At 48.3% G+C, this 15,546-nt stretch overlaps 1 protein-coding gene across 6 annotated transcripts in view; it reads right to left on the bottom strand.

The window, feature by feature from the left end:
* The window catches only part of OSBPL2 (oxysterol binding protein like 2), a 42,438-nt gene that overhangs the window by 17,561 nt on the left and 9,331 nt on the right, over positions 1 to 15,546 (bottom strand). For 4 of the 6 annotated variants that reach the window (XR_013961507.1, XM_080685826.1, XM_080685827.1 and 1 more), the window contains 3 exons: positions 10,733 to 10,897; positions 7,696 to 7,840; positions 4,328 to 4,403 (listed from right to left, as the gene is read on the bottom strand). Coding sequence is in view for 5 of the 6 variants with exons in the window: in XM_080685826.1 (XP_080541952.1) it covers positions 4,328 to 4,403; positions 7,696 to 7,840; positions 10,733 to 10,769 (258 nt within the window). In the remaining variant the exon portion in view is untranslated. Of the gene's footprint in view, positions 1 to 4,327; positions 4,404 to 7,695; positions 7,841 to 10,732; positions 10,898 to 14,631; positions 14,840 to 15,546 lie in introns of those variants that run through there. The other 2 variants (XM_080685829.1, XM_080685830.1) reach the window with 2 other exon arrangements.

The following is a 15,546-nucleotide window of genomic DNA, read 5'->3' as shown; positions in this document are numbered from 1 at the left end:
AAATGCCCAGGTTGTGGGCTCGATCCCAGTATGGGGCATGCAGGAGGCAGCAGATCAATGATTCTCTCTCATCACTGATGTTTCTATCTCTCTCTCTCTCTTCCCCTTCCTCTCTGAAATCAATAAAAATACATATATATATTTTTAAAAAGCTGTGGTACCTTTATACCATGGAATACTACGCAGTAGTAAAAAAATAGAATCTCTTACCCTTTGAGACAGCATGGAGGGACCTGGAGAGTATTGTGCTGAGTGAACTAAATTAGTCAGAGAAAGACAAGTATCACATGATCTCACTCATGTGGAATCTAAGTAACAAAATAAACTGATGAACGGAGTGGATCCAGAGCTATGGAAGCATGGAACAGAGTGCGGAATCTCAGTGGGAAGGCAGGGAGGGTGGGAGGTATGGTATGCATCTATGCATAACCCATAGGCACAGACAATGGTGAAGCCCTGGGGGTGGGATAGGGCTGGAGAAGGTCAATAGGGGGAAAAAGAGGACATATGTAATACTTTCAACAATACAGATTTTTTAAAAATAAATAAATAAAATAAAAAACAAAAGAATCACTAGCCTCCCATCATGTCCAGGGTGACTGGATGCCTTAGGCAGGGAAGGGAGACCACCCACTCTGATACCTGCTCTCAGGCATTGTTCGGGCAAAGCGAGCAGTGCAGGAGCAGCCAGGAAGATGCTGCAGGGACACTAAGGGGCAGTGCGCTCTGTGCGTAGGGAGGAGGTCCGACAGACTTAGATAAGGCAGAGGCCCCTCCAGGAGGAAGCCGCTGACAGGGAGGGGAGGCTAGAGAAGGGAGGAGGGAGGAGAAGAGAGGTGGAGGGAAAGAAAAACAGACAGTAATTTCAGGAAAGATGCTGGCCTGGCTCATGCCAGGAGAGAAAACAGTGACCATGAGATTCCACTGCTCACCTGCTCATCAGAACCTGACACCCACTGTGGGCACGGTGGTGGGAGGCAGCCCCATACTTGCTGGTGGGAGGGCTGTGGTGTTTCTCCGCCCGCGCCCCCCCCCCCCCGCCCCGCCCCAGATTTGCTGCATGGGCAGAACTGCACGTGCACCACCCTGGGTCCAGAAATGACCCTACACCCACTAGCAGGCAGGGCAGAAGGAGTGGGAAGCAGCTTGGGAGCTCTGGCACTGGGGGTGGGTAAGGTGGTAGGAAGCCTATAGTTATCCAGGAAAATGGGAGGAGAGACACAACATCACTTTATGATTCCTGGAAAGATGGAACACAGAATTTTGATTGGTTGCCTCTAGGGGAGGGGCAGGGACAGGAAGCTGAATGAGTATATAGAGGGATACTCTTGTTTGAGAGCTTTGACTTAGGACTTGAAATGTCAAAATAAAGTTTCGTTTAGGAAAGCAATCTGCACGCATGGAGAATAAAATGGAACAGCCCTGGGCACAACCACCCAGAGGAGCCCCTTCCCCCAAAGCAGGGATAGGAGTAGCACCCTGAGGACGGCAAGATCTAGGGGCACCAAAGGACTTGGATTTCGGGGCAAACACGCTGTTGGGTGAGTTGATCCTGCTCCCAGAACTGCTGTGCACTTGGGATAAAGCGAGGGAGTCACTGGTTACATGCTAGGCTCAACCATCAGCACTAGGCAGCACCAGCGTCAACACCTGGAAGTGTCGGTGTGTGGGGGAGAAAAGAGACACATACATGAGCCAGAAGAGGTCAAATCAATCCTGTCACCCCTGAAACAAATCAAAGCACAGCTGCTGTCTCCCATAGAATACATAAAAAAGACTGGGAACAAGAGCAATCCCGCAGCTCCCCAGGTCCCAGTATGGTCCCGAGGCCTCTCTCCCTTTACGAGTGTCGGGCTGCAGGCTAGGACAATAAAGGTCCAGGGTGAGCTGGAGCCTTGAAGAGGCTCTCACAGCCACAGATGGATCAACCTGTACACTGGCGCATGTCCAGCAGGTTAAACCCCATTCTTTTAAAATACATAAAAAAGAGCCCAGTGTCGCTCACACATTGAAAGGGGCAAACCCATATATCAAGAGGTCACCAGTCAATTCCCAGTCAGGACACGTGCCCAGGTTGTGGTCTGACCCCAGTAGGGAGCATACAGGAAGCAGCTGATTGATGTTGATGTTTCTCTCTCATCGATGTTTCTCTCTCTCCTCCCTTCCTCTCTCTAAAATGACTAAAAATATATTTTAAAAATTAAAAATACATAAAAAGACATACTAGTCACTTATGCTAGTATATTGGGTGATGGTAGTGAATCAAACACATAATCTGAAGACTCTGAGGAAGATTCGTTCATTGGTGCTGACCTCCTAATGACACCACACTCACCGCAGACAGCCCAGGTAGTACGTGAGGCGGGTCAGTGCGGCGCTGACCTGCAGCCCTAATGAGTGCATGGGTCTTGGCACTGAGCCCAGCAGTTCTTAAACTCAGAGCAGGAGCAACAAGCTGTCTCCCGATGGAAGGACCCCACACACAGATGCAAAACCACAGACAATGGGAACCCTGAACAGAGTGCACACCTGACGGTATCATGGTGGTCATGTTTAAAAAGAGCCCTATCCTTCCTGGCCAGCGTGGCTCAGCAGTTGGGCTCAGCAGTCGCCCCATGCACCAAGAGGTCACAGTTTGATTCCCGGTCAGGGCACATGACCAGGTTGTAGGCTGGATTCCCAGTGGGGGCGTGCAAGAGGCAGCCAATCAGTGATTCTCTCTCATCATTGATGTTTCTGTCTCTCTCTCTCTCTCCCTCTCCCTCTCCCTTCCTCTCTAAAAATATCAATGAAAAAATATATTTTAAAAAAGAGCCCCATCCTTTAGCAAAATATAAGAAATACTACTGGTCCAGTGCACAAATTCATGCACATTGAAGGGAAATTAGTTAGAAGAAATATTTTAATATCGCTATTCACCCTTTCTCTATAATAGAAGTATCAATAGTTGGTCTTCAGACATATTTTGTCGACAATGCCTCTTTCTTTCAGCTTCAGAATGTCAACCAAAAAAACCAAATTCACGATCAACAATGACAGATTGAAACACATGCGTGCAATTGGCACCAGCGAGACCTTTAAATGTATCGCGCATGCGCGAATCAACGTTTATTTTTAAATTGCCAGTGCGCATCATATGTACTGGCTGGTCAGTCGGTTGAAGGGACGGACAGATGACCACTTAGCCTTTTATATATATAGACTAGTGGCCCGGAGCATGAATTCGTGCACATTGAAAGGAAATTAATTAGAAGAAATATTTTAGTATCGCTATTCACCCTTTCTCTATAATAGAAGTGTCAACCAAATTAACGATCAACAATGACAGATGGAAACACGTGTGTGATTGGCGACAGCGAGAGCTTTATATGTATCACACATGCACAAGTCAACTTAGCCTTTTATAGATATAGAATAAACTTGCTTAATTAGATCTGCTTTCTGATTTAGCTAAACTTTTTACAGCCCAGTGAAGCACCCCAACTTCTCTTTCAGGTAATTGTCAGCAACACAGCAGTAACTATCAACAAGAAGCAGATTATTATTGTAGATCACACAGGGAAAACAAAGGGTAAATATTTAACTGCAGCAGTGACAAAGCCTGAAGTCATTTTCAAGGTCCACCATTTCTTACTTCTTTTCAGCCGGGTCAAGTTTCTAAGCTTTCTAAATCTCTCTTTTCTGGCTAATGAAAAGAAAATAGGATTCTATCGAGTCTCCTATCTACCCACTCCAGGACTTCTGTGAGGATTAAGTGAGATGAGGCACGGGAAAATACTTCACAGACTCCAAGCATCAGAACTCTGCCCGCAGCCCTCATGGATGGCCTTCTGGGTCTCACCCTGTGTGTGTGTCCAGGAACCCCACAAACACCCCCATTTCACACCAATTACCAAGAGCACATCACAGAACACTGAGGGAAACGTTCCAAGTTTAACCTAGAGAGTTGTTTCCTCCTGTCCATCAGTAACCTCGCTTCCTCACCTCCTCCCCTTACATCTTTGTGCCTTTCCAGTTTCATCATCTTTACTCCATGCCGCTTATAAATCTGCAGGGTCACCCTAGCCGGTTTGGCTCACTGGACAGAGCATCGGCCCATGGACTAAAGGGTACCTTGGTTGCAGGCTCCATTCTGGCCCTGGAGGCAACCAATCAATGTGTCTCTCTCACATCAATGTTTCTCTCTCTCTGTTTCTCTCCCTTCCTTTCACTTCCTCTAAAAATCCTTGAGTGATGATTAACAAAACAAAGCAAAAAAATGTGGGGAGTGAACCCTTCTGTGGGTTCATATTGCCTAACGCAGAGCTCGGACAGGCTGCCCACTCACCAGGCCGATGCACTTCTTCAGGATCCCCCACACACTGAAGTCACTCCTGGTGAACATCGGGGCCGGCAAGGACGTCCTGAAAAACAGTAACCACAGCAACACATGTTATTATTAATCCAATATGAGATTCCCTTATGACTGGTGATTTTGCTCAATGACCATTTTTCTCTAATTTTCCTGGCATGCCTGGGGAGAAAAAGATCAGCCTGTTAGCTCAGTCCCAAAGGAATGGACATGTGGGAGGAACCCTGGGAGAAAATGACCATGACCACACCAATGACGCTCCTTCCAGAGCTGAGGACAGGTTGTCTTGTCCCCAGAGCAGCAGTGTACCAGCTGCCTGCAGCACCGCAGAACCATGGACAGAGGCCACAAGGTTCCCAAGAGGGAACTACATTAAGAAAACCTTTTCAGCCGAAACCGGTTTGGCTCAGTGGATAGAGCGTCGGCCTGCGGACTCAAGGGTCCCGGGTTCGATTCCGGTCAAGGGCATGTACCTTGGTTGCGGGCACATCCCCAGTGGGAGGTGTGGGAGGTGTGCAGGAGGCAGCTGATCGATGTTTCTGGCTCTCTATCCCTCTCCCTTCCTCTCTGTGAAATATCAATAAAATATATTTTTTAAAAAAAGAAAACCTTGCCGAAACCGGTTTGGCTCAGTGGATAGAGCGTCGGCCTGCGGACTCAAGGGTCCCGGGTTCGATTCCGGTCAAGGGCATGTACCTTGGTTGCGGGCACATCCTCAGTGGGAGGTGTGCAGGAGGCAGCTGATCGATGTTTCTCTCTCATCGATGTTTCTGGCTCTCTATCCCTCTCCCTTCCTCTCTGTGAAATACCAGTAAAATATATTTTAAAAAAAACAAAAAAACCTTTTCAGCCCAGCCAGTGTGGCTCTGTGACTGAGCATCAGGGCACATGCCTGGGTTGCGGGCTAGATCCCCAGTCGGGGGCATGCAGGAGGCAGCTGATCAATGATTCTCTCTCATCATTGATGTTTCTATCTCTCTCTCTCCCTCTCCCTTCCTCTCTCTAAAATTAATAAAAAACAACACATATTTTTTAAAATGTTTAATAAAATAGTTTAAAAGAAAGAAAACCTTTTCAGAAATGCATTGTTTGCCCCTTTCAATGTGTGTGTGTTCCTGAGGCACATTCCTGCCCCAGTGACCTCCCTGCAGATCAGAGGCAGCCCCACAGGCATGTCTGCACCATGAGACCCAGTTCACAGGAGACTGGGATGGGGAACCCCTGACCCAAGCGGGGCCTGGTCTCCCTTCTGGGAATTTGGCTGGGAGACCCTGACTCCATCTGGGAGGGAGGGGTGCCCAGTGGGACAGAGGTGCGACTTTGCAGGAAGCAAGATGGACCCAAGACTGAAGACTGAGCCAGTGGTTCCCTGCATCCCGGAAGCCACCCGGTGCTCCCCTGGATGGGTCAGTGCTCTCAGGACGGGAAGACCATGAGCCAGCGCCTCCGCTCCAGCACTCTGCTTGGAACGATGACAGTAGTGCTCTCGCCCCATAAGGACCCCAAGCTCCCCCTTGGGATGTCAGTTAGGGCAGCTGAGTCAGGGCACACTGCTTATTTTCAGGGATGGGAGGGAAAAGAGAGAGGCAGCTGGAGACAAAATGAGAAAAACTGCCATTTACAGAGCACCACATGCCAGGCTGCCAGCAACTGACACCTGGTCAATCGGCAACTGTCATCTGGGCTGGACTGCAGGGGGCTGAGAAGGGAGCATGGAAACAGGAGGGGAGAGGAGACAGAGGAGATGGAGGAGGTGGAGAGGGGCAGGCAGGTACAGCCTGATGTGGGGGCCCTGGAGGACCCAAGAGAAGCCACTGTGGCTGGGCCCAGAGACAATAGGGAGGGGGCCAGAGAGGAGGAGAGGATGCTGCCCCTCAGCCTAGAGGAGGTGACCTTAGAGTTCACTGTCCACACCAAGATACTTCTGGGAGGAAAAGGGTGCTGTTCGCGAATCCCAAGGAGGGGCACCATGTGAATACCCACCTGAGATGGTTTTCTTTCTTTTAATTCCTCACCCAAGGATATTTTTAAAAAACATATATTTTATTGATTTCAGAGAGGCAGGGAGAGGGAGAGAGAGGGAAACATCAATGATGAGAGAGTGATTATCGGCTGCCTCCTGCATGCCCCCTACTGAGGATCAAGCCTGCAACCCGGGCATGTGCCCTTGACCAGATTGAACCCGGAACCCTTCAGTCCACAGGCCGACGCTCTATCCACTAAGCCCAACCAGTTAGGGCTCCCAAGGATATTTTTTCCATTTTAGAGAGAGTGAAGGGAGGGCAGGGAGGGAGAGAAAGAAAGAGAGAGACTTGGATTGGTTGCCTCCTGCATGTGCCCTGACAGAGCTGGAGATCAAACCTGCAACCCAGGTACATGCCCTTGACTGGAAATGGAACCTATGACCCTTCGGTGCTTAAGCTGACACTCTAACCACTGAGCATACCGGCCAGGGCCCACCTGAGAGTTTTAAGTGGGGGGTGGATGTGGCCTGGTTAGACCTGTCTGAAAAAGTGACTGCTGCAGCATGAAGAAAGAGGGGGTGTGGGTGCAGTTACAGGGTGACTGCAGGAGACCCAGGGGATGGGGTGGATGTGACAGCAGACAGAAGGACTGAAAGGGCCCAGGTGTGTGTCAGAGTTGGGTAATGGGAAGGGGAGAAAAAGGGGAAGCTTCGCCAATGTCTGGCTATGGACCAGTCACGGAGTGCGGAGGAGGGGCTGACAGCGGAGGTCAGGCCTACATAGGCCAGGTCACCTTAGCATGCAGGAGGTGTGCCAACATCTGCCGAGCAAGCGACCGAACAAGTAAAAGTATGAGTCCTCCAGGGCAGGCGTGGAGTAAGCATTTGGGCCTAAAGCTCAGAACAGGTCAGGGTGAAGGTGGATGGCGCCCTGGAGCCCAGATGCAAGCCAGCTCAGGGTGGACAGAGGCCCACCTTTCACTGACACCACCTCACGAGCTCCACCCCGCTGATGCATCGGGACACTGTCATCAGAATCTCTTGGCTTGTGAATGAAACACTGAGAGGAGACTGGAATGTGGTCTCCCTGCACTGAAGGAGGAGGGTCCCCCTGCATTTGTGCCAGGCCCCAGGTGTGGTGCCAGGTCGCACGCTGTGCTCAGGCTTCCCAGCACTGTGGGGCAGGGTGGCCATCCTGCCATTCTACAGATGATGGGACCAGGAGTCGCACAAGCGCCATCACTGATCTCTGGAAATCTTGGCTACACGGATGCTGGGTTCTGTCAGAGGAGCTGGCCCACATGGCCCTCAGGACTCGGCATGTTGGGGGCCGTCACGGACACACTGGAAGATTCTAAATCACACACGTGGAACGCCATACCTGTGCCTCTGAATCCCATTCTCCTGTGGGGGCCTTTCCCCAGCTTCCCCAATGCCGTTGCTTTTGCTGGTGTCCACAGGCAGCCCTCCCGGGGCTCTCTGACTGGCCTCTGAAAATTCCCCAGAAGAGTTATCAGAATCAAAACCTGCACAAGACAAACAGAGTGGTCATTTTTGCAGGACGTGGAAGATAAAAGCCTGCCTCCCAGAATTCTGTGCAAGCAGAATACCTGAAGGTCTAGATTGCTTCTACGGGCACATTCAGATTAATTAAGTCTGCTTCCCAAGAACGAAGGGCAGAGAAGCAGGAGCACTTGGGGGAGCTTCCAAGGGAGACAGACCGTCCACTCTGACCAGAATTTCACATACACCAGGTTCCTTCGGGCCTGCTGGGGACTGTCGCTGACCTGAGGTTCAGCCTCAGGGCCCTAGAACAGGGTTCCTGTGGCTTTATTCAATGGCTCACACCCTTCTGGGCCGGAGCCTCTACAACGCTCTAACCTGGCCCTCAGGGAGGCAGCGTGTCCTGTCTGCACAAGATCTGCAGTCCTACTCCACACCTCATCTTCAGATCCAACCCACTGGGCTGGTTCCTAAGGAAGGCAGACACTGTGCCATACCAATACCAGAACCGATTGGACTGATTGTCACTGAGAGCGAGTGACTGGTTTAACTAGAGCACTCCTCCATAGCATAGAAAACTGGGGAAACGAGCTATTTAGGCCTCACATAAACTACAGTTGAATATGTTCTCCAGGCCACCCAAACTCCTCAAGAAGAGAGCCCCCTGGAATGTGCTCCAGGACCATTCCCCTCAAAGGGCTTCCTCTCAAAGGAGCAGGCAATGGTGGGGAAGGAAGGCATGCTCCCTCCCACGAGAAAGAGCTGGTGCAGGCACTGGAGCATGGGCCCTCTGCACCCGAGCAAGGCAGAGGGACTGGGCCGCCAGTGCGAGGTGGCTCCTGCCGGTGATGGTGACGGTGACAACCCAGACTACTTCAGCAGGGGCCTGCGCTCATAAGGAGCTCAGGGTTCCCCCAACAGCGCCATTTCACAGAAAGTAAGGCGAGGTCCAGGTGTAAAGCTAGGGGCTAATTGTTGTCAGACACCAAACCTACAACATCTGCTGCTAAGCCTCACTGAGAATAAGCAAAATATCCTTTCATATTCTCCCACATTGACAAATTTATACAATGTAGGAGTGAGATTAATTGCACGATGATTTTGAAAGGATATATTAGAAATGAACCTCTTAACTGACCACTGTCTTCTGAAAGAGCCTCTAATGTTCACGGCCAATCCCAAAAGCACATCTACTTGACCCTCAGTCTACACTTAGCTTGAAGCATCCTGACTTAAGAGCATGTCTGCAGGGCCTGCCCACTGCCCTGTGCCAGGCGGCCCATCTCCACACACCTCTCTCAGTGCTGAGAGATTTATGTGGACCGTTTGCTTCAACTACAGCCGGACGTGTGCCCAGTAAACAGGCCACATGTTGTTAACAATTATGTTAAGGACTTGCCTCAAATTAAGCCAGTGCTCTGTAAACATGTATTTACTGTAGAAAAGGGGAAACCTGAAATCACTTGTGATCTGATCCTTCAGAGACAACCCCTTCCAACAGGCCAGTTCGGGAAGTTTTAACCCTCAGTCTGTACGTGGTTTCCTGGACTTGAAGACCTTCCTGGAGGAAGTGGTTGCCTGTTGAAGTCGTTCCTCTAATAACTGCTGGGTTCAGAGACTTTTTAGGTGAGTTACAAGGGGAACCCAGTGCTCCAGACAGTGAAGCAGGCTGCTCTGTGTCTCTGCGGCTACTTCACTGCAAGGGGACCCTTCCCATTGTCATTCCTCCCATTGTTTGTTTTGGAACCAAAGGACGGAGGTGACAAATCATTTCACCTGCCTTTTCCCCCTTTCCTGAGTCCATGCAGAGCATTACTGCTGTGCAGACAAACGAGAGGCACCACCCAAACACCACACCACGTGAGCTCCAGACCTCTCCGGGAGAATCCTCTGGCAGAAATTCAGACGGCCAGCAGTCTCGGTCACACTGGTTCCCAGGAGAGAGGGACCCATGGAGGCCAGCCTCTCTGGAGGCCTGAGGACAATTCCCTGAGCCCGCCACTGAGTAAGGGCTCAGTCTCATCAGGAGCTGAAGTGTGAAGAGCAGGTGTGTCACAGACACACCTCTGGGGGAACCTCCACAGGGCGCACCTGACCATGAGGGATGGCGGCGTGCTCAGTGCCTCCTTCCTCCTGGGTTTCCCACAAGAATAAATCAGTAATCTGGGCTGCCTGTCCATGCACTGGCCCCCACTGCTCCTTTGGGAAAGAGAAGCTTGGTGGTGATGGACGCACACCCCGAGAATGTGCTGACAAGGCTCAGGGGACAGCGAAGTGTGTCAAGGGACAGTGACAGCCGTCACAAAGAACCTTGTGCTGTGCTGGGCACCATTTTGTTTTGGCAGTAACTACACAGGTGGCCCCCTGACTACACTTAGAAAGACTGTCACTAACACCTGGGTACCCAAAACAAGATTCCAAAAGTGGGCCGTGAGGGTGGTGGGTAGAAAGTAAATGGCTGTCTTGAACTTTAAGAGCTTTGGACCTCAAGTGGTCACTGTGATGGGGGGAAGGGGCTGCTCTAAGTTTATATGTCCCACCCAGCCCAGTGACCCAGCCTGCTGCCCCACCACCTTCATACAAACACTCCCATCAACGCTGTTTCCACTCGGGCACACCCAAGCAGCTTTCCAACTACAGGCTATGTGCCGCTACTTAGAAAGGCTGTGGGAAATGGAAAATAACTGAACTTTGAGCATTTACATGGAAGAGCAATTCTTTTAAAGACTAAAAACTGAATTGCCCTTTCTTTTTATTTCCTGTAGTCTAAAGCTGAGCTTTCTCCTCAGATCTGAGAGTCAAGCCTGGGAACATGCTTTCCTGACCATCCTCAATCTGAAGAGTAGGTCTGAGACCCGGGTGGGGACTTCGCACTCCATGAACTGGCGAATGATGGACCCGTTCTCTGTGCTCACCTGTGACGGCATCAAAGAACTCCTCGTCCCCGTTCATCCTGGGCAGTCAGGAGCCTTGCCCCGATCTGCAGTCTCCTACTGAATCATTGCCTGGGTCTACATTGACGGTGTCAGGTGCTTCACACAGGGAGCTTTGTGGGATAAAATCCAATAGGTGGTGGAGATCTAAGAGGAGAAACATTTTGGCATACTTAACTTTCAAAAGTTTTACGGCTTAGAAACATTTTTCAAATACCCATTTGTCATTTTTTTTTTTTAAATATATTTTATTGATTTTTACAGAGAGGAAGGGAGAGGGATAGAGAGTTAGAAACATCGATGAGAGAGAAACATCGATCAGCTGCCTCCTGCACACCTCCCACTGGGGATGTGCCTGCAACCAAGGTACATGCCCTTGACCGGAATCGAACCCGGGACCTTTCAGTCCGCAGGCCGACGCTCTATCCACTGAGCCAAACCGGTTTCGGCGGTCATTTTTTAAATCAATCTCAAATACATCTTAGCAAAGAAATAAAATTAATGATTTAATGACAAATGCATGAGCCTAGCCAGGGCTGGCTGGAGCATCATCACCTACACCAAAAGGCTGTGGGTTCGATTCCCGATCAGGGCATATAACTAGTTTGTGGGTTCACTCTCTGGTCGGGGCACGTATGGGAGGCAACTGATCAATTATTCTCTGTCACATCAGTTTCTCTCTCTCCTTTCTTCTCTCTAAAATCAATAAAAAAACAGGCCTAGCTGGTTTTGCTCAGTGGACAGAACGTCAGCCTATGGACTAAAGGGTCCTGGGTTCAATTCCGGTCAAGGGCACATGCCCAGGTTGCTGGCTTGATCCTGGTGGGGGGTGTGCAGGAGACAGCCGATCAATGATACTCTCTCATCATTGATGTTTCTATCTCTCTCTCTCCCTCTCTCTTCCTCTCTGAAATTAATAAAAAATATATATTTAAAACAAAACAAAACAAAAACATGATTTAAAAAAGAATTTTAAAAAATCAATGAAAAACAAACAAGCATATCCTCAGCAAGAATTAAACAAAATATTTGAAAATAACAAAATCTGTCTGGCCGGAGTGGCTCACTGGTTGAGCATTGACCTATGAACCAGGTCAGGTTTGATTCCTGGTCAGTACACATGCCCAGGTTGCAGACTCGATCCCTGGGGGGGGATGCAGGAGACAACCAATGATTCTCTCTCATCATTAATGTTTCTATCACTCTCCCTCTCCCTTTCTCTCTGAAATCAATAAAAATATATTTTAAAAAAATAACAAAATTCATCTCAGAAAATATGAGAGGAAACATTTATAATACACATATCCAACAATGAATACATCAATAAGTAATCATTATTTGAAGTTATTTTTATTTTAAAATCTTCATCTACAGCCAAGGTTGGTGTGCTCAGTGGTTAGAGCATTGGATTCGATTCCTGGTCAAGGGCACATACCTGAGCTGCTGGCCCTGGTCAGGACATGTGCGGGAGGCAACCAATCTATGTGTCTCCTTCACATCAATTTTTTTTTTCTCTCTCTCTCTTCCCCTCTTCACTCCCTCCCTTCCACTCTCTCTAAAAATCAATGGAAAAAATATCCTCGGGTATTAACAAAAATAAATTAAAAATAAAACCATCACCTACAGTTGTATAAGAAATGGTAAAACGACTGACTTGGGACAGTCACACAAGCAGGTTAGTTTCCATTCCCACATCAGAGACCAGACACAGCTCAGGGATTGCGCTGAAGTCTTTCAAAGAATAGGCAGGTGGTTATAAATGAAAAATCATGTTAAAATATTTGTTTCACATCAACAGGAAGCCAATTTTCAATTCTGGAGAAGCTGCTATATAAGGTAGCTATTATCAGCATAAACTGAAGTCAACTTAAATTTCCTCAAAATTATTTTGGCTCAGCCCAGCTGGCATGGCTCAGTGGTTGAGTGTCAACCTATGAACCAGAAGGTCACCGGTTCGATTCCCAGTCAGGGCACATGCCCAGGTTGTGGACTCGATCCCCAGTGTAGGGTATGCAAGAAGCAGCCAATCAATGATTCTCAAGTCTAACAAATGCACCTTTATGTTTTTCTTAGAAAAACAGATCTAGTCACTTGGGAATCAGGCGACTGGCTAAGAGCTTGTGGACCTGGAGGGTTTATGTCCACAGTCAGCTCACTAAAGAGCAGAGTTGCGTGTTCTTTCTCTTCTCTATAAAAATGGGCAAGGCAACCGAGATGTAATCTTCACAGTTCACCAATGATACAAAAACTCTGGGTCCTCTTTGGAGGTTAACTATGAATTCTGAATTTGAATTGTTCAAAATAATATAAATTATATTTAATAACTTAAAAATGCATTAGCAAGCAACAACCAGACAGAGTATAAAGAGAGGAAAGATCCGGTAGACACATGCAACATACGCGTTCTCCGATGCACACAGGACATTCTCCAGGACATGTGAGACCACAGATCCATCTCAATAGATTTAAAAAGGCAGATATTATACAAAGCATCTTCTCTGACCACAAGAGGATGAGTTATAAATCAACAAAAGTAAATCTGAAAAGCCCACAAAACTGTAGAAATTAAGTAGTATGCTCTTAAACAACCCATGGATCAAAGAAGAAATCACAAGGGAAATATCCTCAGATGAGGATTAACAGTAACAACATCAAAAGCAAGGCGGTTGAATCAGTAATAAAAAAGCTCCCAACAAAGAAAAGCCCTGTCTCTGATGGCTTCGCTGGTGAATTCCACCATTTCAATTGGATATAACATCAAACCTCCTCAAAGTTTTCCAAAAAACGTGGAGATGGGAAAACTTCCTAACTCATTCTATGAGGCCAGCCCACAACCCTGACCCCAAGGCCACATAAAGACACTACAAAAAAAGAAAACTACAGACTTACATCCCTTATGAACGTTGATACAAAAATCCTCAACAAAATACTATCAAACTAAATACATTAAAATGCATTCAGCAACACATTCAAAGGATTATACACCAAATGGGATTTATTCCTGGAATACATGGATGGTTCAACACACGAAGATCAATCAATGTAATATATCACATTAACAGAATGAAAAACAACACATGATCATCTCAATGGATGCAGATAAATCATCTGACCAACTTCAACACTTACCATGATTAAAAAAAAAAAACCACACTCAATAAATTACCAATAGAAGGATACTACCAGAACATAATAAAGGCCACAGATGAAAACTCCACAGGGAACAACATGCTCAAAGATGAAAGACTGAAAGCTTTTCCTCAAAGTTCAGAACAAGACAAGGATGCCCACTCACCAATGCTATTGATTGTAGTACTGGAAGTTCTAGCCAGAGTAATCAGACAAGAAAAAGAAATGAAAGACATCAAAACTCAACAACAACAAAAAATTTCCTGATTCAAAAATGGGCAAAGGACTTAAATAGACATTTCATTTCACCAAGGAAGATGCACAAATGGCCAACAGGGTGGCCTTGACAGGCAGGCAGAGGGGACACCAGCCTGACCCAAGGAGCCAAGGGACCAGCACTTCTGGAAGGGACCCAACAGGTGATGACCTAGAGCCCCGCCATCCACAAGTTTCCCCAAGTCTCTTTTTTTTTTTTTTTTTAATATATTTTATTAATTTTTTACAGAGAGGAAGGAAGAGGAATAGAGAGTTAGAAACATCGATGAGAGAGAAACATCGATCAGCTGCCTCTTGCACACCCCCTACTGGGGATGTGCCCGCAACCAAGTTACGTGCCCTTGACCGGAATCGAACCTGGGACCCTTCAGTCCACAGGCCGACGCTCTATCCACTGAGCCAAACCGGTTTTGGCTTCCCCAAGTCTCTTGCCTCCCCTTGAAACTGATATTCAACAGTGAGTGTCAGAGACACACCAGATACTTCGAGGAACAGGGACATGAATCCAGAACAATCCAGAACGAAGTGCTTCAAAACCCAGACAAGGTGAATTGGAGGCTCTTCCGAGGAGTGTTTTTGTCGATGAACCTTGTCATTCTGTTCTATAGCAGAGAAAAGCAGTTCCAATGCAGGGAGAGGAAGGAAGCTCAAGGCAGCAGCCCCACTCACCCAGGCACCATGCAGCTGAGAGCAGCGGAGAAATCAGAGAAATAAGACCGTCAGTAGGGCCACTGCCCTCTGCTTGTCCACTTCCGAGAGCAGAACCAGAGTCCCGGACCAGCAGGTGGCGGCTGGACAACTGGAAGACCCAGCATTGCAGCCCTGGGGGCAGTGGGAAGCCCTGGGGCGGGCGGGGGGGCGGGGAGCATACCCACGCTCCCACTCCCCCACCCCCATGTCCCCAGTGCCCCGCTGCCCTGCCTGAAGCATCTATGCAATCAGGCCAGATGCTTCGGATGCCATCTCCATCTGACAGAATCCAGTCTGAGACCCTCGCTCTTTCACCTGCTGCCTCTCCCACCCCAGGTCCTTCCTTGTCAGTTCTCATACGAGTTCCACCTGCTCAGCCTCTGAACCAGTTTCACTGTGCTGAGAAACTGGTCATCCTAACATGAGACCTGCCCACTCACTCCCAACTACACTTCCTGAGCACTAATGGGGGTCGGGTTTAAACCAAGGTCAGGAAAATCCCTGAATTACTACACCCTTCCCCAAAGAGAGAAAAATAAAAAAGGGAAAATGACAAACTTTTGTGTTCATTTTTCCCCAGGAAGATGACTCAGACTCTCCTCCACTAGGTTCTCAAAGGGGACGCTGATCCAGAATAGGGTTAAGACCCCCACCAGGGGTTCCAAGCATGGCTGAGGGTACAACAACATGGTGGGATATGC

The sequence above is a fragment of the Plecotus auritus genome (assembly GCF_963455305.1).
Source record: "Plecotus auritus genome assembly, chromosome: 8".
Lineage (NCBI taxonomy): Eukaryota > Metazoa > Chordata > Mammalia > Chiroptera > Vespertilionidae > Plecotus > Plecotus auritus.
This window is presented reverse-complemented; position numbering and strand designations above follow the sequence as displayed.